Source organism: Tachysurus fulvidraco, chromosome 2 (genome assembly GCF_022655615.1).
Source record: "Tachysurus fulvidraco isolate hzauxx_2018 chromosome 2, HZAU_PFXX_2.0, whole genome shotgun sequence".
Taxonomy (NCBI): Eukaryota; Metazoa; Chordata; class Actinopteri; order Siluriformes; family Bagridae; genus Tachysurus; species Tachysurus fulvidraco.
The window spans coordinates 9,390,012-9,413,699 of NC_062519.1; the positions used below are offsets into that span (position 1 = coordinate 9,390,012).

Sequence of the window (23,688 nt, forward strand, 5' to 3'; positions counted from 1 at the left end):
ACTCCCACCTCCCACCAACAGTCTCTAAAGGCATTATAAACAGCGACAAGAATCAGACAAGCTGCAGAAATCTTATGGCAAACAAGGAATATCAGAAATTAGTATGGCAAACATTCTAGCAAATAACAACAGCAATCGTACTACAGATTCCCCATTCCTCTTAATATAAAAATGCACTGGAAGAATAACTGTCAGCATATTCACAGAACCACTGTCGTGGAAAACTATCACCACAAAACATGCATCTGATAAAAACTACAGACACAAGTAAATCAATTATACACTATTGTACAGGACATAATTTAAAAAAAGAAAAAAAAACTCACAAATGCTTTGTGTGATTTCACAATGCTCTAACTGATTATGAAATAGAGCCATAAACACAACTCACTCAAATGCCTCTACAGAAAAACTCACTCAGACAACAAAACAGAAAATTTATTACCAATAAGGTAGGTCTTTTATGCATGATTGGATGGGACAGAGCGATGGATGTAGATGCTCTGTCGTTTCCCATGTTCACATCACTTTATGCAACATTTATGTAACAACATTTTAAAAGTAACACTATTTTCCAGAGTACAAGATGCATCGTAAACTTTCTGTACAAAGTTGCTTCATTGTATAAAATGAATCTTTTAAATAGGGTGCCCATACAAGTGGCTGAAGTGATTCAGGTTAAAAAATCATTAACTGTAAACTTGACTGCGTGACATCACTTTGTAATTTAATATGACAAAAAATGCAAAGATAACTTAAAAGTTAGGCCAGAGATCTTTAAGTCACTTACACTTTTTTTTGTAGGAAGTTCTGTAGTTTTTAATTTGGCTACAACTTACAACTTGGCCAAACATCCGAAGAACATATTATGTTACTGTATAAAATCACAGAATACAGTACAGGGACATTATTATTTATCAAGGAAATATAGGAAAGGTTTTACTAAATCTAAGAAAAATAATGGCAAGTAACTGCAAATTAAAAAGGAATATTTTGTGAAAAGTCAGGGCAGGTTATTATAAAAATACTGTTAATTCAAATGGCAGGTTATTAGTTACAGTAGCAAATGAACAGCAAACTAATGTTAAAAGGCCTATAAAGTCCACTCATATAAAGTGATATACTGAAGTCTATACAGCCAGGTCCAACAGTTCAAGTCCAACTAGAACCCCCCTTTTTTTTTTTAAACAACCATAGACTATAGAAAAGTGTCACACAACTTTACACGGAGTTCTATGTATTCTAGAGCAGATACTTCAATTGATGTTTTAGAGCCCTCTGTAGACTGTATGGTGAACTGCAACTGTAGCTTGTAGCTCCAGGCACCCTATTAAAATCACAGAAATATATTGTTGACTAAAAGAAACAGAGATTAGCAGTCCTGTTCTAAATGTAGCAGAGGTAATATTCAAACTGGAAAAATGTATGCATGCACCAATTGGATATCACAGTGTTTTTCCCCCTCGGAAATTGTTTCTAGGGTTTCTAGATTTATAAATATAAAATGTAAAATTGTGGCTTTAAAACAGGGACAGATCCAGTCTGTTGCTATCTGAAAATTCCTCTGTGAAAAAATTTAGATCTACATAAATGTTAAAGTTCTCACACACTTTATTTTAAAATATAAATTATCCTTCAACGCTGACCACTCCTAAAGTTTTCACTTAACAACGCTTTCACGGTCTACTATTAGTGAATGAAAGTGTCTTTATTTGAATCGGAGATAGTTGTATTAAAAGTTTGTTTTAAAGTGACTAACAGTTCCTGTCAGTGGACTTTTGGACCCGACCAAAATATCGGTCATATTGTCTGACTTTATTATGAAGTACCACGCAATCCTGCTTTTTTATCTGGACAGTTTTTGACCACTGATGAATTCAGCACATATTCAGGTGCATGCTGCTGTTGTGGTGGTGGTGTGTGTTAGTGGAACTGTTGATCCAGTATCATAATCCATATCCACCATGGTATGGTTGGCGGTACTCAGGCTGCTCAGGGATGTGCCTGTGCCCATCTGATGCTCCCGGAGACTCTGCAGGTAACTCTAAAGGGTTAAACCAGACAAAGGCAAATAAGGAGAAAAGGCAAATTGGTGCAAAAAACACAAGCAAGCAAGTGGATAGTTATGATAAATACTCAAAAAACATGTACTACATAAATAATGAACATCTCTGTTGGAGTGGCAGCTTGGGTCACTGCGTTTTTAAACGTTCATTGATCTAGCTAAATGTTTTCCATATTATGTTACTGACGTTACATTAACTGACGTATATGGTTTCTAAGGCTCCATGACACAGTTATAATATCTAAAAACGATGCAAAACAACAACAAAAAAAACACTCCAGAAGCACCAATCTTGAATAGACACACTTTTTCCTCGCAACATATAATTTGCTTGGGCTCAACAAGGATTTAGGTAGGTAGATTTTACCCAAAGACAAACTTGTACATTGGTTGTGATGATACAGTAGTTTTATTCTGCTTTTAATATGAAAATTCATGCACTCACCAAACTTTGTTAGAATCTCTATACAAATACCGAGTAGAGACAGGTCAGATATATTGATTGGGAAGGCCAACGAAGAACAGACAGAACTCATTGTCATGTTTGCAAAAGCAGTTTAAGAGGACTTTTGTTTTATGATGTGGTGCATTATCATCCTGAAAATAGGCATTAAAAGATGGTAAATTGTGATGATCAATTTGTACTAATGTGTGCCAATAAATGTTCCTGACAAAATTGTCCACGAGCTTGAACTAAGGCAGGTTGAGTCCATGGATTCATGCTGTTAATGCCACATTTTGAACCTACAATCTGTGCGTGCACCTTAAAAACTGTCAGTCATCAGAGCACAGCTCATCTTTCTGTTCTAGGCTGACAGGAGAGGAATTCAACATGGCCTTTTGACCAACAGTGACCTGGGTATTGTAGATGTATACATTCCCCCCGAATTTAGTCTTGGTCAACTATACCTAGGTAAAAACCACAGAGATCACATTTATCCACTATTCTGATACGAACTTTACCTGTAGCTCAAGCTGTCCAATACCATCATATGCATGGTATGATATGCATCATGATAACGATATGCATCATGTTATTGAGTGAGAAATGGCAAACATCCTAAATGGAGGCTATAAACATAATATTATTTGAGATTAACCTGGTCACCTTTGATGTCTAATCACCTACATTTCTGCTAAAGGGTTGCATTCTACAATTCCTTTCTGGTTGATCCTTTGGTTTAACTGCACGAGTCTCCTGATTGGATAGCTGTGGGCCTTTACAGATCTGATCCCTTTGAGCCTCTGAATAATGCCATTATACTAAATCTCTTCCCATGCCAACAAATCTCTGATTAACATACCAAGATATGTTGTTTGGAGAAAGGATTTTTGATGGCCCAAACAAAAGGGCAAATGCTTTCTATTACCCTCTTGTAGGATTTGTCACATGTGAAAATTAAGGCTACTGAAGCAGCAGAACTACATTTCAGTGCTAAAATTTTGCTATGGTGATTGAAAGGACCCAGTTTAGTTATCTACAGTCCAACATCTGGAAACTATTCATACATACATTCATTCATTCATTCATTCTCTACCGCTTATCCGAACTACCTCGGGTCACGGGGAGCCTGTGCCTATCTCAGGCGTCATCGGGCATCAAGGCAGGATACACCCTGGATGGCGTGCCAACCCATCGCAGGGCACACACACACACACACACACACACACACTCTCATTCACTACTATTCATACATTCACATTCTAAATAAAGAAATCAATCAGTTTGGTTCTATTGAAACTAACTGGAGCTAGAAGATCTCCAGCGTAGCGTTTTACAGGAGTGGGTTTACGGCGATACGTCCCCTCCTGACCTGCAGACAGTTGCAACTTTTTCACATCTTTCTGTCTTATTCTCATCAGCTGCAATCGCTTCTGCCTTCTGCTGAGGATCACTGAGAAAGAGAGGAAGAGTGAAATGATAAAAAATGATAAGTATGAGGTAACAAAATACTGTGATATTTAGTAAAACATTGCAGTAATATGATGTACAGTAATCTTGGTAGCATGAAATTCCATTCAGTAATAGAAACTATTTTAGATTCTATAGCAACATACAGTTCTGCAGTATCATACCTTCAGTGTGTGAAAAACCTTCAGCTGTGAGCTTCCACTGCACTAATGCTCCCATAATGCTGAGCATAGGCCAGATGCCCATAATGACCCAGCTGTACCAGCAGAGCGGTGCGGGAGCAGAGACAAGGCGCAGACAGTCATAAATGTGTGTGACCAGCATCAGCAACTCCACAAAGTAATCAGCAGATACGGTCATGATGGCTGCACCAAACACAGCTGTGGAGATGATGGTGAAAAACTTTTGCCACTGGAGAGTCAAAACAGCACACAGCATGCCAGTGCCAAGAAGGACACCTACGGGCACCTGTCACACATATACATACAACACTCTGTTAAATGCACATAGAAACACCCATATGTAACTATGAAGAATTGGGAACTTTCTGAACTATTACTACACTAGCAATTTGCCACTTGGTCTGTTTCAATTTCAGCATGCACATTTAAACCAATCTAAATGTTAAAATAGTTTACGAAGGCCGTGTAGCTATGAGAAAAAATGTAAACAAATACATTCAACTGCAAATAGCTTACATTAACAGTCATGTGAAAAAATTGGGACCGTATCAAATATTGTTCTTTAAGAAATGACAGCATGTCAATTTCTGAACTTGTTTTAATTTTACCTGTAGACAAAAGTGATGTAATTACATTTAAACAACAAAAAACGATTTTGTTTTCACTCGTTAAACAAAAGTAACTAACAAATATGGGTATTTCAACTAAGGGAAAAAGTTAGGACACCCTATGCCCTCATAGCTAGTGTAATGTGGCACATTATTCCAAAAGTCTTGGCCTTGGTTTTTTGGCAAACTTTAGTCTTGCACTCATTTTTTTTTTTTTACACAGCAAACGTGTTCCCCTTGCACACCTCCCATGATAGTTAAAGTGGTCAGTCTCTTTCTGATTATAGATTACTGCATTTTAACATCAACAAAAGAAGTTTGCTGTAGGTCCTGTGATGATATCTTTGGGTTTTTGGAGATTTCTTTAAGCATCTGGCAGTGAATCTGCTTGGATGTCCTGATGGCAGTTGTTTTAAAATGTTCTCCACTTGTATATGATTTTTGGACAGTGGAATGACTGATTACAAATCCTTAGGAGATCTTTTTAAATCCCTTACCAGACTCAAAAGAAATCATCTTTCTGATGGCCTCACCATGGTGATACCTTTCACTTCAACCATTATGGCCAAACTAAATATCTGAGCTTTAAAAAAAAAGACAAGACTTCTTCAAAATGCTCTGTAACAATGTTCTAATCATTTGTATCTGATGAGAAACACCTGTAGGTAATTTTTTATCTATTTTAAGTACAAACAAATGTGTTTTTTTTTATTACATTTTACAGATTATTTAATAAAAAAAATACCTTCCTTTGGTTTTATTAGTTTAGTTATATTACTTGAATCTTCCAATATTGTTAAAAGAAACATAGGCTTTCATGGGGTTTCCTAATTTTTTTTTCACATGACTTTAGGTCTGGAATGAATGGACATCATTTACAAAGCTGGTTAAGAAGCGACTGATATGGATATCTTTTCCAATTGATGTTTTGCTTTCACAATTTCAATTTCTCAAAAATCGTTTGCATCGTCTTCATGCTTGGGCTTGTGTAAATGTTATCCATAAGACAACAAACTAATATGAACATTGATCGACTTCAAATCATGTAAACCACTACAAATCATGTAGGGCAAACGAAGACAGCATTTTGTAGACAGATCACCATCAAGTTTAAATGCCTTATGGATATTTTGTGAAACCTGTTCATATTAAAGGCATTATCTAAACATCGGTCATTTAGTCACTACTATCTGTGCAGTTATCAGGCTTCTTCTGACACACACACAAACTTTCTGCTTTTCCGAAAAGTGGTGTCTCTGTGTGATATGCTCAAGTGTCCACAGTCTCCTGGGTATTGTAGATGTATACATTTCCCCCATTGTTTCCCTATTTTGGTCTACAATTCCCACCCGCCAGTCAATCAGCTCTGCCCTATCACATGCAAGGACATTTAGAAGTAACGAAGGTATACAAAGGTATCGGCTAACCTCAAATAAATGAAGGTAACGGCATGCCTCCAAAAAGGTGTGAAACTGCTGATCTAACTGCACTGTTCATCATGAGTACATTTCAGGAATTTAATATTTGCATTTTAGAAAAACACTTGCATGTAATTATATTTTAGTTAGCACAAATCATTGCCATTATATAAACATAGATGTTTGAGTTTAGAGTTGAAAGGATACCTTGAGTAACTCGAGTAATTCAAATACAAAGAAAAACAAAAACCATCTAAAGCTCTGTTTAGTCCATTTACTGTAACTACACATGGAGAAGTGCGTTTCCCCACATACCATTATTACTGATGCACAACCCGCTAAACTCTGGACATGTGATGTAAACACAGATGCTGCAAAATATAAAATAAAAAACTGAATGGGGAGAAAGCGGTGTGGAGCGAGGAGAGGATTCAGGCGAAAGTTTAAGCGCAATAATTCCAAACTAAAACGAGTGTATTTTCTGAAAGATTGAACTGTTTTTTTTTATAGTTATTAAGAGATCTGTCCTATGTTCTCTTGCATATTTAGTATTCCTCTATAATAAAGAAAAGGTAATTCTTATCCGATTACTCGATGAATTGACGGAATAATCAATAGAATTATATAGACAGTCGATTACTAAAATAACAGTTTTAAACTGTCCAGATGGAACAAAACTTAATTATTATAATAACTCAGATTGCGGTCTGTATGGAAGTTCTCCACAATGTTCTCCCTGTGATTGTGCAGATTTTCAGTGTACAAATGAGCTTGTGTGCGCACACTTTGTATACACACACACACACACACACACACACACACTGTAATGGTCTGGCATCCCAGAGTGTAATTTTAGCTAAAAACATGATCTGCAGTAAATTCAGGGCCAGCTCACTATTTCAGGGAGTGTATTGTGTCTGTTCCCACAGGGTGTTGGGTGTGTTGAGTTACCGAGATTTATTTAAGGTGGATTCATAGCTACATAACTATGTTGGCATATTTAACACACATATATACTGACAATCATGCACACAGACCATATATTTTATCATACTTCAGTTATAAAAATAGTCACTGAACTGGGTGTATATAATTTTATGTTTAGCTCAAAAGCATGCAGGCATTTATTCCTTGAAATAAACATTCACATATTTCAGGAAGTGTACAGTGCTTGTACCCACACTGTTGTGTGTGTTTGTGTGTGTGTGTGTGTACACAAAGTGTGCACACACAAGCTCATTTGTACACTTAAAATCTCACACACACACACACACACACACACACAGCATTGCAGTGAGAATGAATTATTATTTCACTGGTAGGTAAATAAGCAGACAATTTTAATTAAAAAAAATGTTCAAGGAAGTATATTGTGCATACATACGTGTCATTTAAGGTGCATAATATTGTAAGCAAGCTATAGCTAGATGTTTGCCAGAAATGTGGAAATGAAAATCAATTCTTTTCAAATTTCAGAAAGCACAGTGTGCCCATTTCCATGGTGTGCTGGATGTTTAAGCTGCTCAGTTTTTCCTTTAGCTGAAAATACTGTATGGAATTTGTTGGCATATTTTAATATGTGCATTGTGTGCTTACCCACAGGGTGCTGGGTGTAAACAGCTGGTGTGTAAGCAGAAGACCAGCAATGGCAAGGAGCAGGCCTAGCAGGATGCCCGTCATAAAGAGGCCGACGCTGCGCACTAGCATGGTGACAAGGCCACAAAGAAGTCCGATGCCCAGGCCAATGCCAGCGCTTGCCTCTATGCTCAGCTGTGTGTCTAACACACGTTCCTTATAGCACAGCAAGAAAATAATCACAGAGCCAAACAGCAACCCAGACAGGAACATGATGGCTTTGAAGCAGCGGTAACCTGCAAGAAAGAAGTTATATTAATGGCTATAAAATAATACAAAATAGCATAGCACATGAATGTTGGCTGCATTACCAAGTCCAGTGCATGTGTATTCTGTATATTTGGTATACTAAAATGAATGCTAAGATACAACAGAATTGTCCATGTTGAAGGTTGAAAAGGCCAACATGAACAAAGCACTGCATCATAACAGTAAAACTACATCTCATTTTCATCCAAGTCTCAACTTAAACTAACAAAGTTGAGCTCTGGTTTCATGTTCTTCAGTTGCATGAGATTTGAACAACACGTCATTTTAACTGAAATGAATGGGAGTGGCTGAGGTCAAATAAAAGTGACTACCCTGAAATAACAGCCCTAGTTCCTAGTTCCCATTACACACTCACAAACATACAGCTAAAAGATGTCAACATGACAAATTATATTATGTGCATATTAGTTAAAATGTGAATGTGACTAATTTTTAATATTAAATAAAATATATATTTAAATAAGGACACACAATGCTATCTCAGTATTCTTTATGCCCTAAAACCACATGGAAAAGAAAGAGAAAAAACACACAGACAGGCAGAAAGAAACCCTAACATGTGCAAACAAGTCAAATAAGCTACTATTGACATGTTCATTCATGTCTTAACCCAACCAAGATCATATTAATATACAAGGGACACAAATTAACAAGTGCAGGTTGGTATGATATCCTTTAATTAGGTTTTGTGCATGTATTTGAATATTAATATTAGTTAAAAGGCACATTCCTAGCATTTCTATTTGTACAACACCTCGCCTACAAACAAACATCGTAAATTTAGGCATGACAAAAGTCTGACTGTTTTTAGACACAGTCAATCACGGGAAAGAGAGGCCGAATACAGGCTGAAAGTGGAATTCTTTTTTAATTTTTTTTTTTTTTTACATTTAACAGTTATGCGCATGTGAATGGCAGAAAACAGCTGCTTGTGTGGCAAACATGTTCAAAACAGGTGGCTTTAAGATACTATGCTACTAATGCTAACCAGCCAGTTACATATGCTTTCATAACATGTGCTGGTTAAATGCTTTTCATGCCACATTAGCCATTTTGAATTATAGAGCAAACTGAATATCCTTCACAAAGAACCAATTTAATGCAGCTTTGCCAAAATAAGGGCTCAAAATACCGACCACCCAGAGAGTCTTACAAATAAAACAGAGTTGGTAGTATTTAAAATGTACTGTATAAATTAGCACCATCAGAACACCTCCAACTGTGAGCAAGAGCACTTTAAACGGATTTCAGTAGCACTTTTTCTAAAATCTGGAAAGTGACTTAAAAATATTTTAATCTTAACTTACCAAAAAAGCAGTAGATAATTCCAAAGAGGCAGCATGTAGAGGAGATTACAGCAGGAACAATATCATACTTCCTGTCAATTTCCAACAGACATGGATCCAGCTCTGCAGGCCCTTTTGCTATCTCATCAGAGACAAGCCTGGCAATGTCGGCCATTTTCACAGGAGAATGGCGTCCAAAATGAAGCAGGAGATCGCTTATGGTCCTGAAGTCATCGGGACTGAAGACAAAAAAGGATTACATTAGTCTTTCGTACACACAGAGCACACACACCCAGTCTATTATCAAGAGAAATGTCCCTATTCAAATACTATTCCTGTCTATAGAAACACATTTTCTAAACATTTTGGAGTGCCCCTACAAGGATTTTTCACAAGGCAGGAAAATTACCATGATTTTTTCCAGCTTGTTAGCATGCTAAATCAATGGGACATCCAAACATAAGGACAACTAGTAAATGATTTTAACTAAAAAGATAAGATGTAATTTCTTTGTTAGAGGGGAAAAAACCCAGTTACTTTGTTCCACTTTTCAGATGTTGCTATATAAACAAAACAATGGTGGTCTGCAGGACCTGCTATCATTGTACCGCAGGCAATCTGAGGACACACTTGCTGACTCTGTATCCTGGCCAGCTACAGTTGATGAGTCAAAGGGACTTGACTCTAAACAATGGCACCTGATAAGGTTTTTCTTTTCTACATCCACACTAGCATTACCCATTACACACCAACATTCTGTCACAGGCTCATTCAAATGCTTATTAGAAATTGCTAATTCAAGTACGTGTTTGCATTTGCATTTCCTGTGTACTCGTTGTTTCTGGCACAAATCAAATTCAAATGCCAAACATTTCTTTTGAATTGCATTTTCATGAACAAAAACAAAGCTCATTCATAATATCTTTACATGAATGTTGCTCTTTGTCTAAAAAAATGTTTTATGAATTAGGAACTTGAATTTTTGCTGGTCTGGGAGAAGTCTAAAATTCACCCAATTTTTTATACACAATTTATATACTGAACAGCTGAGCACTAAATTTACCCCAATTAAATCTGTTGGGCTAACCACAAGCCACTACAACAGCTTCAAAGCACATTGGCTCAGATTCTACAACTTTCTAAAATTGCACTAGAGGGATGAACTCCAGAAATTCCTTCAACTGATGTTAAACAACTCTCCACCACCAGCTAAACACTACAATCCAAAATCTCACATAGGTGTTCAAATGGGTTAAGATTCAGTGACTGCAATGGCCATTCAAATTCAAACAATTTACTTCCTCATCAAACTAGTCAATGTGGGAGTTATCCTGATCACTACTGTCAGGAAAAAAAAAATTCTTCATTAACATGATCATTTTTCCCCCATTCTAAGGAGATAAACCATTATGCCAAAGCACACAAATGCCCTCCACACTATAAGAGAGTCAGTGAGCTTCCTCATTTCAGTCATGCTTCAGGCCTGTATGGTATATTTTTTGTTGCCAGATATGCAACTAAGCCCTCATCTGTCCTAAACATCACCAGTGTCTATAGTTTAGCACCAACAAAATCTCAAATGTACATTTGCCTTTATAATGAGAGGTTTATGCTCTACAGCCCTACTGCAATGTCAGTGTGTGTGTAATTATGGGTGGACTGCACTTGCTGACAGTATAGTGTGTCCTACACCGACATTCTCATGAACAATTGCCCTTGTTTATTTCTTAAATATAGTACATAAGCAATAATGAATAAAATATAGCTGTAAATGTTTTCATTCCAGGCAGCCCACCATGTCTGGTACACTTAAGTTAAATAAATATATCCTTTTTGTCCTTCAAGATTCATATCTGATCCCTACCCTCATTTGCCTGAAACTGCAGCACCTGCAACTTTTTGATCCCAGTCATAATTCATCAGAAATCATAAAGACATTGCTTCACTTACTGTGGTGTAAAAAAGTGTTTGTCCCCTTCCTGATTTTTATTTTTTTTGCGTTTTCACACTTCATCAAACAAATTTAAACATTAAACAGAGACACAAGTAAACAACATCCAGGTTTTTAAATGAAGGTTTTTATTATTAATTGAAAACAAAATCCAAACCTACATGGCCCTGTGTGAAAAAGTGTTTGCTCCCTAAACATAACTGGTTGGGCCACTCTTAGCAGCAAGAACTGCAAGCAAGATGATGCAATAACTTTCATCGAGTCCGTTACAGCGCTTTGGAGGAATTTTGGTTCCGCTCATCTTTGCAGAATTGTTGTAATTCAGCCACATTGGAGGGTTTTCAAGTATGAACTGCCTTTTTAAGGTCATGTCACAGCATCTCAATAGGATTCAGGTCAGGCTATTGACCAGGCCACTACAATGTCTTCATTTTATTTTTCTTCAGCCATTCAGAGGTGGACTTGCTTGTATGTTTTGGATCATTGTCCTGCTGCAGAACCCAAGTTCGCTTCAGCTTGAGGTCACAACCAGATGGAAGTACATTGTCCTTCAAGATTTTTTGGTAGACAGCAGAACTCATGGTTCCATTTATCTTCCAGGTCCTGAAGCAGCAAAACAGCCCCAGACCACCACACTACCACCACCATATTTTACTGTTGTACTGCTGAAATGCAGTGTTACTTTTACACCAGATGGGGGACACAACTTCCAAAAAGTTAAACTTTTGTTTAGTCAGTCCAAAGATTATTTTCTCAAAAGTCTTAGGGTTCATCAAGGTGTTTTCTTGCAAATCGGAGACGAGCCTTTATTTTCTTTTTTGCTCAGCTGTGGTTTTCGTCTTGGAAAATGCAGGCCATTTTTGCCCAGTCTCTTTCTTACAGTGGAGTTATGAACACTGACCTTATCTGAGGCAAGTGAGGCTTGCAGTTTTTTTGGACGTTATTGTGGGGTCTTTTGTAACAGCTTGGATGAGTCGTCGCTGCACTCTTGGGGTATTTTTGGTCGGCCAGCCGGCCACTCCAGGGAAGGTTCACCACTGTTCCATGTTCGTCAATTTGTAGATATGTGGGTTTCGATTTTGTTATAATTAATAATACAAACCTTTATTTAAAAACTGCATGTTTTGTTTACTTGTGTTATCTTTGACTAATGAAATTTGTTTGATGATCTGAAACATTAAAGTGTGAAAAACATGCAAAAAAATAAAATATCAGAAAGGGGGCAAACACTTTCACACCACTGTATACACATGGCATGATGCATTTACACATGCACACAGTTTTTCATACATGAACTAGGTTTCTTGTGAAAAACCTGCACTTCATTGTTCCTATTTATATTTACAATTCATGAACTTTCTCACAATGAAAATATCTGCATGTTTGAATCAGATGGCCCATTATGCTATGCCTTATTTTCTAGCTGTCACTTATGCACAGATTCCTACTACAATAATAACATTAAGAATGTTATTAAATACTTTAAAATGAAGAAACAGGACTATAAAACATTTGGGTGGCAGGGACATCCACATCATGTTTGTACTGCCTCTAAACCGATGGATTTAAGAACCTACCAGTATGGTCTAGTTCAGGGTTTCCTAACTGTAAGCTGTGTACAGCCCTGGGCTTTTTGAATGAATGTTTCTTTAACTCCAAACAAAACTGCTCCAACTTAGAAAATGATGATTAGCTCGTGACCTGGATCAGGTAGGTTTTGATCAGAGAAACTTTAAGGCTCCAAAGGGAGACTGTGTGTTCAAATCCTAATGTTGCCACAGCCATCTGTGACCAATAGCAAAGGGAGCAAATCTGTCTGTGCTCTCTGGGTGGGAGGGATGGATATTGTATTTCTCAAGACAAATCAGCAACACTAGGCAATCAAGTGCATCCGTAAGCTTATTAAAGCTAAAGAGAGCAAACAGTGTTCTCTATCATGTGTTATGTTGCTCTGTAATGCAGAATGAGTTTTAAAAGATGCAGTTGACAGGCTTCCTAAGTCTCAGAGTCTATGTTTCTACAAATTGGGAAGAAAATGTCTTCATAAGAAGAAAGAACACCACAAAATATCTGTGCCAATTTCTGAATATTTTAAACAGCATGAAGGGTTCTCAAATATTTTACATTTTAAAACTTTAAACAAATTCAATTTCAACTTCATTAAATACTATGAAAAATCCCAAGCTACCCACTACGAGGTTTAAGTCATGCCAACTTAACCTTGATGCCATGAAGTGACCTCCAGCCTGACAAGTCCTGTTTGTCACCACAGTTTAGTACAAATCTGCTGTGTCTTACTTTTTTTGAAGTGGTTACAAAAATGTCTCAAAAGATTACAAATATGACCAATGCAATATCAATGCACATATTTTCTATACATATTTAATAAAGTACAAATTGTATGGTAACGTAAAGAGAAATAAGAACAGAATGAGATAGTGTTTAGAAATCAATTCTAAACAACAAGAAGACAGATACTTTGTTGCCCACAATTTGAACTTTAAGGTAATTGCAAAGACTGCTTGGAAATCAGAGATTTCCAATAAGACTTCAGTTTTAGGATTTCACTTGCTCCAATGAATCAACCCATTCAGAAAAAGTGCACATTTACAATTCAAATGCAAGTGAATTAGGTTTTTCAACCAATCAGGAAGTAGGAGAGGCGGGCATTTTTTGAACACTGTGCTCTTGTCCAATCTTAATCATTCCTCACACTCTCTCAGCAGGCATCCAGCTTAACGAATTGAAGGGGTCATGGGAGGAGATCAAAGCCTTTGTATCACCCTATAATGGCTTCATTCTCCTCCATATAAAGACACACACACACGGCTTGCTTTGTAAGGCAAAGCCAGGGAGTAGGAACTTGTCCAGCGGTATGTGTGTGTTTTCTGCATTACAAAAATAAAAAATAACAGAATAATATGGATTCTGTTTACTTTGCATCCAAATAAGCAGATGCATAAAGCTCATACTAAACAATCTTATTTGAAAGTTCTGAAATAAAATCCACTTAGAACTGTTGAGCACTAGCCATGGCAGCACCTTTGCTAGCAAAGGATAAAAACCAGATGGTCATGTGGGGAAAAAAATAGCTGAGAGAGAGAGAGAGAGAGAGAGAGAGAGAGAGAGAGAGAGAAAGATAGCAGAGCCTGACTCAGAGCTCCCATCCATTTCCAGAAAAAAGCCCTCATTTTCTTCACCCTCATTCTTATACAAATCACGAAGAGAGTGAACACTAATCGAGAGGGAGTGAAAAGGGGACTGAGAGAAATAAAGAGATTAAAACCAGGTGTTGGTCGTTCATTCTTCGAGGGAAAACGAAAAAAAATGAATTTATTGTAATCGGATCATGGTAGGATGAGATCATCAAGCCCTATGAAAAGAGAGAGAGAGAGCCCTTTTTAACCCCCACTCGCTCAGTGTTTACATGCAACTCGATCTGTTGCGCATCTTGTTCTCCCAGTTTGAAATCGGTCTTTTGCCGACTTATCGAATCTTCTACTTGGACAAAGGCTCATTAAGGCCATTTTTGACAATGTGGAGCATTGTTTTAAACCTAGTAATTCGCTGATGCAAAGATAATGTCATTTGCTATTAGAGATGCCAAAATAAATGGAACAGTGGTACAAATCCACATAATAAAGAACGTGGTTGTTAAGATAAGTGAGCTATTGGACTTTGTTCATTCAAGTTATGAACAATTGGGATGCAATATTCTTCATACTCTTTACCAATAAATACATATTTACTAAGTTAAAGAAAAAAGCACTATTATAGTCATTGTTAATAAAACTTTTTTGCTCAAAAAAACCTTTGAACAAATATCGATTAATATTTTGGAACAAAGACATCGTAGCGTAACTTTTCATGTACATGTTTGTGTATTGCAGGGGGCCAGAGGGAGGACACCCATTCACCTGAGAATCAGGATCAGAGTAACAGCTGGCTGACAGATTTTCCTTCTTGTGTGAAGATTGTTTTGTGCATGTGAAGGCCGTAGGGGAGTGGCTGAATGTAGCCACATGTCGTTTTTAGTTGTTTCATCTCCATAGGCTTTCATTTAAATCTGGCATCGCTTGTTTCCGGAAACTCTTTTAATCGTGGAAAGGCCTGGTATAGAAGCACCATAATTGCAATACCACCAGCCTTTGCAACTGTTTTTTGTGAAAGCTGGCCTAAAGAGAAAATCTAAAGACAAAACTACCCAATAATCAAAAACAGAGAAGTACTCAATAATTACACCTATCAAACTTTCAAGAAAATATCATCTAGCTAATATCATAAACAATTACATTTACATTATCTAGTGGTTCATTTGACTGTAAGCAGAGACGCTATATGAATGTTCAAGGTTGTTCAAATGTTTGCAACTAATTTCTCAAGACAGAAATCTAAAATGCCTTCAACCTTTAACTTCCAGTCACAAAAAAATGTTTATTACATCACTATGTCTCACTCTGACAAAATAATTGTTTGAAAATAAAAAACAGCAATCATAATAACCTAATGTTAATAGGTATAATGCATAATCTTAATAATGCTTCACTATGGGACATTGACATCAAGGCAGGAAAATGTCTAAAACTTTAGATAATGAAAATTTCCTTTAACCCTCTCTGACTTCTAATCAGGAAAGTGACATCGATTGTGACCTCTGACCCTCCTCTCCCTATCCCAGGACACAAAAAGCAGGAAGCAGGTTAGCTCTGCTTAACCTTTCCCCTCAGTCACAGGAAGTTAAACAGGAAAAAAGAACATGCAAGGGAAACTTCACAGCCTAGCATCACTCGCTCACTATTCTGATAAGCAACATTTTTCCACAGAAAATCCATTTACGGTGGATAGAAAAGTCTACACATCCCTGATAAAATGGCACGTTTATGTGGTGTTATAAAAAATAAAAATATGTAAAGCATGCAATAAACCTTTTCACCTTCACACTGAAAAACAATCAAATCAGAAACAACCAGGAAAAAACGTCCAGCTCTCATAAGCGTGCATACACCATTGTTAAATACCAATTAGAATACACCTCCAATCTATTTAAGTGATTAACTTCAAATAAGAGTACAGCAATTCCTACAGTATTTTCCTGATGTCTGCTTAGTAAGACCCAACTGTGACAAGCCATGGACCACAAAGAGCTTACAAACCAGGTACTGGATCTTAGTCATGAAAAATATCAATAAAAAGAAAGTCACAAAAAATTCCAATGCATTGGATACACCATGAAACACTAAAGACAACAGTCAGCAAGTAGAGAAAATACAAGCATTAATACTAGCAAGTAGAGAAAATACTAGCAACTGATGAGGAGACCAAGAGGCAGCTGCTCAGGAAAGCTGTCAAAAGGCTTGAAGATTTTTTCTTCTTCCTTTTATTAATTAAAAAAAAAAATGCTTTTGTCTCGTCAATCTCACAAGGAATGGCTTCACCAGAACAGGGTTTTGGGATCCAGAGTCCAGCTCTAAATCCAATCTAAGTAGACTTAACAAAAGTTCTTACAGATTTATAACAGTTTTTTTTTTTTTACAGTAGATATGTTCAACCCTAATGTGCTCCACTGTAATGTGAGACACAACTTAATGCTGTAATGCTGGTGAGGTACAGTACAGTATAGTCAATTTTTACTGACCTGATTTATTAGATAGATTTATTAGACATCTTAGATTTTCAGAATCAAATGCTTTCTACACAGGTTTGGAAAAAGTAATTGGGGAAAATAAATGAGCAAAAGAAAAGTTAAAAATATAAAGAAAAAAAATGCTATCTTGCTATCCAGACTTACTAATGAGGGAACAAATGTGTGCTACATTAAAAACCTCACTAGAATAATCATGATAATATATTTGTTCCTTTCCTTTATTCAGTATTAATGCTCTTAATTAGCAAACTAGCTCACCACAATTCATTACTTAAGCTGCATTGGCATTAGGTTTCTGGCCAACCAAAACATAAGATTGGGCAAGTGAATGCACACTCTTGAAGACAGACAAAGAACTTCGGTGTTAATGGTGTGTCCTGGATTTGGCCTATAGTGTGAAGTGGAGACCTTTTTGAGTGTGTCCTCGTGAGATATGTTTATTACGGACTGAAGGAAACGCTGAATCGCCACTATTGTTCCTAACAAAGTGAATAGAGAAACCTACTGAGCTGGCAGACACTATGACCGCCTCTTCCATCACTCGTTCACAAACATACTGAGAGACAGAAAGAGCAGATAGAGAAAGGAAGACATACACAGATAGAGGGAAGAAGAGGATGGAGGAAAAAAAAAGTGTGTGAGTGTGTGTGTGAGTGAGTGAGTCTGTGAGAGCACTTCGTTAGTTGGACTGTGATCTAAGGACAGTGTGACAAACTGTTTTTGAGAAGAGAAGAATAGAAAGCGAGGGTGAGGCAGAGACTGTTTAGAAAACAGCTGTTCTTATGCTGATCTGAATGGGAAATGGCAGAAAACATTTTATGGTACAAGTGACTATTCACACATCTCCATATTCTTTGGACTGTACAGCCCTATTTCAAAACAACAAAAATAAATTCATGACTTTCCTTTTGGCAACATTCCTGTACCCTACACAAGTGTCAGGTGATATGACCCCGACATATTTAACATTTATTTACATTTAGTCCAAAGAAATCTCATTGTAGATACTGTATAACAATTATGCAAATGAACCATAAACTGTAAAGGGCACTGGATCTGACCGGACATGTCTTCCTCCATCTTCCTCTCTTTCTCACACACACACACACACACACACACACACACACACACACAGCTAACACACTAAACAATAGGGGCCTTTCTGTGAGGAGACTGGAGAGGTTCTTACTGTGAATGAGAGGAAACCAAATCAGAATCACACAATAAAGGGTGTTTTGTTCTTTACTCACATGTTTATCACCAACAAAATTCAGAATTCAACTGTATTTTCAGGTTAAAAAAAAAAAAAAGGAGTTCAGAGTTCAGCTAAAACACACCTGTAAGCAACTAGACACGCTGAAGCATGAACATGTGATTGAGTTACACCATTTAAAAAAAGATGCATTATCATGTCTGCCTTCCAAAATGGGTAGGTCAGGATGTATGAAAACCTCTGTCACACCCTTATACTCTATTATGCCCAAGATAAAGTCTAGCTGAAATCAATCCTTTCCAATAATTCACTATAGAGGAGACAAAGAACCAAGGAAACCAAATGCTACTTCCACAGTTTGAATCTACAGTCACATGGAGTCATTGAGCACTTTATTAGGAACACTAGGGCTCCATTTGCCTTCAAAACAGCCTCATATCTCTGTGGCATGTATTCCACAAGAAGGATTGCATGCAGGATATGTAAGTGCACTTTCATGCTGTGAATCTCCCATTCTAAACACATGATGTATTGGATTCAGCTCTGGGAAAAATGAGAGAACTTTTTGAGACAATCTTTTTCTGGTCACCACAATTTAACAGATTTGTTATCCAAGTTACTGTAACCTTTTGGTCAGCTCAAACCAACCTGGCCATTCTCCATTGACCTTTGTAATTAACAAAGCATTTCGGACCACAGAACTGTCACACACTAGATTGTTTTTACAGTTTTTGCACCTTTCCCTAAACTCTAGAGACTGTTGTGTGAAAATCCTAGATCAGCAGTTATAGAAATACTCAACCCAGCCCATCTGGCACCAACAATCATGCCACGGTCAAAAGCACAATTTTTTTTCTCTGTCCGAACGGGTGATATGAATTTTATCTGAAGTTGCTGGCCTGTACGGCCATGATTTTTATTGATTAGATAGCTGCATGAATAATACCTAATAAAGTGTTTTAGGCTTATGGTATCTTAAGTATGTAACCTAGTGAACCAGAGTTAATGAGTTAATGTATTCAATGATCGAGAGTACACGGATTGCAAAATGCAGTTAGTATTGTTCTATTAACACACATGAACCAAAACATGGATAATCATTATTGTTTAAGATGTAGTGAGCTGTGTTGTGTCAAAGCACCAAAAACACACAAACCTATAAATGCACTACACAAATCAGAGATATTGACACTACTGTATTAGTCAATGCTGTGCTGAGACCTGCCCAAATTTCACCTGGCCACACCTACTACACTTGGACTGACAGACACGAGCCAGACCTCCTTCTTCAGGGAAGGATACAGACAACATAAACTTTACTGGGACCAACACTTCTGCACTCACATTCATAACAAACACCCAGATGTTAGCAGCAGCGATAAGCACATGAAAGAGAGCTTGATACACAAATCACATCAAGTTACACAAATCTAATGTGGTATTAACATACATATGCAGTAATCATTGCTATTCTTTATAGGTCAAAGGTCATAATGATTATTTATCATGATTTAAAAATGTTACATATATAAATGAATCCAGAAATATATACACTCACTAACACTTTTTTGCACCACAAACTAAACCACATATAGCTCCAAGACAAATTTTTAATGATGGCAACAAAAACATAAAAGCCAAGCAAAGTAGCCCAAGCCAAACGCTTGCATAACATTTATGAGAACCATACAACAGATGAACCTGTGCTACAGCTTGACTTTAGGTTCTGTGTAAAAATTTAAATATACTAACTGTTTGACAGTAGCCACTTTTTTGAGATTTTTCTTCGAAAGCTGCTTAAAATGTTTGTGAAATTAAGTTCTTTGAGTGAAGTAGTATAATACAATTAATAATGAAAATATTATGCTACAAATGGTCATTTCTACACAAAAAACTGCCAACAGCAAAAATACAGAGGTCAGTTTCATAAAATGTTATGGGTATATAATTTGAACTGAAGTCCGTTTTTGTGTCTAACAAACAAACATTGCTTCACCTTATATGTAGTCATTGATTCAAAACAGGTTGTGTGTCGCAATTTTGCTTTAACTTTAATGTTTTACACTGTGATTCCAGTCTTCTATTCTTAATGGCATAACAGATACAAGATGTTCCCAATAAACTCTTGGCTAACTGCTATTACTCATTGTGCTCTCCATAGAGAAATATACAAATACGAGACCTTGGATTAAAAAAATAGACTATATTCTGCTTACGATCAACGTGTGATCGAGGCTTGTTCAGAAAACGGGATCAAATCCGATCCGATCCATGCTTTTAAGTGAACAGCAACAAAACTTGGATTTTAATCAAAATTTCACACACTCGCAGCATATTTCATCGACACTCTATTTGTAATGACACCAAATTGGCCACCAGTATGCACACCACAGTGTGACTTCTAAGGCCAATCTTGACTCGCAATCAAACAACTGTTCAACAGCAAAATGTCCCTAAAAATAGTGCTGATCTCGAATGATTGAGCTGAAGTCAAACTCATTCACCTTAAAGTCATTGAGACACTCAAACAGACTGCTTTGATGGCTCTCACACGGTGCGACACACTCACCTATAACAATGGATAAAATGACATCACTGGGCTTTAAACCTTTCTGGGCTGACTGCGTTTTACACCTGAAAGCATAGAAAACTCAAAACTGCTGTTTTAATAAAGCTAATATTAAGTTACTTTACTTTAAATTACTAGCAAATGTCATAGGAGACGAGTGTTTGATTCCAGCGTGTGCAACAAAAGGAGAATTTGGACAGGAAACGTGTACTGGCTGATCAAGTACATTTGAGATATGCAGAAAATGTGTGCAAATTTGATCTTTACACAAGCAGTTGCTTTCAATTCAAAGCTTAAAAGATCGTTACTAAACAAAATCTAAAGGTCCAAGAGGATGTCAGCAACATCTGCTTTTGACTACAAGTCCTCAATGACCTCTAGCTCTATCTCAAGCTAGGGACGGACTGTCTGCGTTTCTCCTGTAGTCCTCCAGTGAGGACCATCTGCTTCAAGCCAACTGGTGGAAGTTGCTGTGTGTGTAAGGGGGGATGTAATTGGAGCTGCAATGTGACTTTACCACAAAACCCCAAATTATCTCTGCACCAACAAAATAGGATCTCCTGACACACACTTGGACGAACCTGAACGATTTAAAAATCTCATATAGCGATTATATTACAATCCCACTGGTGAAGACCTGATGCCACATGGTTTAAAACTGGCTTTACTTTCACCAGATTATTTACACGTGTCGAATCTACTGAACGTTATAATACACCCAAACACAGCCGAGAGCGTATAGAATTTGATTAGGGAGTGGATTCACATATCTATCTTAATGCTGGGAAAAAAACAAACAAACAAACAAACAAAAAACTATCTATTAAGAAAAAATAGTCATTGCTAACGAATGATGCACGAAGTCATGAAAACCAGATGTATGAAGCCATATGTAACATGGTTAAGTAACATAACTAGAAAGTGTATACGTAATTCTAAAAAAGTATGAAACTATATAAAATGCCAAAATATCATTCGTATTAATCGAGAAAAAAATATAGCAGCAAATAAATGACCGTTAAACTCGAATACCGTTCAAACCGCACGCTTGTACCGCCTTATCACAACAATTCAGCAATATAATCTTAACAAAACACGAGTCTTCAAAGCGAATTGTTTTAGACAAATCGATAAATCTTTAGTACAAGCCTCCAGCCTTCGTTTTAAAGACTTTTAACGGCTGCAAAGTAAACTTACCGACGTGGAGCGTCTGTAATCGATCAACCAGAGGAAGAAAACACCGACAAGCTATAAGCTCTAAGCCCGAAACGGGATGCTAACAGTGTGAAAACACAGTCAAAAGAGCACAACGAGACACCGAACTACTTTAAAAACCGACATAGTTTAGCTTTTTTCCTTCTTCTGGTGGTCTGCTGTGAGAAAAGTTTGACAGACTTCCACTCGGCGTCTCCCACTTCAGGTTTGAAAGGATGCACCGCTTCAAGCTAAGCTAATCACGAGCAGAGTTGCCAGATTGGGTCAATCAACTCTGTTACTAAGAAACGTTAGAAATTTGATCCGAAAGTGAAAATCTTTACATTTGAAATGTATTGGCTTGTTCAAGATATTTTAGAGACACTTAAACTTAAAAAAAAGTTTAGCTTATTTATAAAACTAAAGGTTACCTATTTATTCAGCATAGCAAAGTCTTTCAGGGGTAGCTAAAAAAAAGTCGTTAGAAATCACCGCATGACGTCACATCCAGATGATTTGCTTCTCAAAACATGTTTCGCACGTGTTAAAGTGAGTTGGAACCATTTATGATGGTGCTGTGGGGACCAACTGTAAATCAGAGAGGTGAGCAATTTTCATGGCATGCAAACATGTGGTCACTGTGCCACACAAACAGTAAGGCCTAATCATGTTTCACTGGAACAAATAAGAGCACTTCATTTTTCAACAGCCTAATTTGCACATTTGTCATCATTTGCATATCAGAACAAGGGACATGGGCTTAAATTTGATTCACAACAGAGTTCCAGCATCCTTAAGTACCTTGAAGAGAGTAAAAATGTGAGCTTTCTGCTTTTACGGTGACATGATGGACATTTATGGACATACATTAACATGAAGGTTTCACCTTCAGACCCCATTTAGTTTATTGACCATAGTGTAATCTGATGTGAGATGTAATATCGCTTTCTATGTATGCATAGAAGCAAAGATTTTCAGCCATGTGTATGAATTCACGTGGCAGTCATGAATTGCTTATTTGCATCCAACCTAAAGGTACGTGCCTACAAACAGGGAGGTTTAGTGTCAGTGTTACTATAGCAACATGGAGTGTATGAGCCCAGTCAGAAGGTTTAGCTTATAATCACTTCTTGACCAACAAGTTGCAATCGATTGTCACCACAATAAATTTCAGGCTGCTCTGGATGTAGAAAATAAGATAAAATGCACACTTTCAGTAATGTCTTTACCCTTTCTAATGTAACCAAAATTATAATATTCGTTACATAATAATTGATTCATGAAATAATTGTGTCTCATGTATTAAAATGTTGCTAAATGCCCTTGTAACTGTGCTATCAACCGTGTTCCCTGTGATTTCAGCACAGCATGCAGCTGCTAACCTCTCATGGAAAGAACAAAAATACAACACTGACAATAATCACAATACATCACATATATTATATTTGATATACATTATATACATATTAATATAAAATCGGGCTCAGGCATCTGTTTCGGATGTCTCCTGGACGCCTCCCTGGGGAGGTGTTCCGGGCATGTCCAACCGGGAGGAGGCCCAGGGGAAGACCATGGACTATGTCTCTCGGCTGGCCTGGGAATGCCTTGGTATTCCCCCATAAGAGCTGGAGGAAGTGTCTGGGGAGAGGGAAGTCTGGGCATCCCTGCTTAGACTGCTGCCCCCGCGACCCGGCCCCGGATAAGCGGTAGAAGATGGATGGATAGATGGATGGATTTTTAT

The 23,688-nt window shown here is 37.3% G+C and overlaps 1 protein-coding gene across 4 annotated transcripts; it reads right to left on the reverse strand.

Moving 5' to 3' along the window:
- Window positions 1-417: 417 nt before the first annotated feature.
- Window positions 418-22,517, reverse strand: LOC113655165 (transmembrane protein 198-like). 4 transcript variants are annotated; one of them, XM_027165525.2, is made up of 6 exons: window positions 22,379-22,517; window positions 9,398-9,615; window positions 7,782-8,056; window positions 4,142-4,445; window positions 3,812-3,960; window positions 418-2,044 (listed from the first exon to the last, which is right to left on the reverse strand). In XM_027165525.2, exons 2-6 carry the CDS (start codon window positions 9,549-9,551, stop codon window positions 1,889-1,891), a joined length of 1,038 nt encoding a protein of 345 aa, XP_027021326.2. In that variant the 5' UTR covers window positions 9,552-9,615; window positions 22,379-22,517; the 3' UTR covers window positions 418-1,888. The 4 variants fall into 4 exon arrangements, with proteins under 4 accessions (XP_027021326.2, XP_027021325.2, XP_027021324.1 ...); XM_027165524.2 differs by lacking the exon at window positions 22,379-22,517 and adding an exon at window positions 21,951-22,203; XM_027165523.2 differs by lacking the exon at window positions 22,379-22,517 and adding an exon at window positions 15,245-15,713 and having other exon boundaries at window positions 3,880-3,960.
- Between the last annotated feature and the right edge of the window lie 1,171 nt (window positions 22,518-23,688).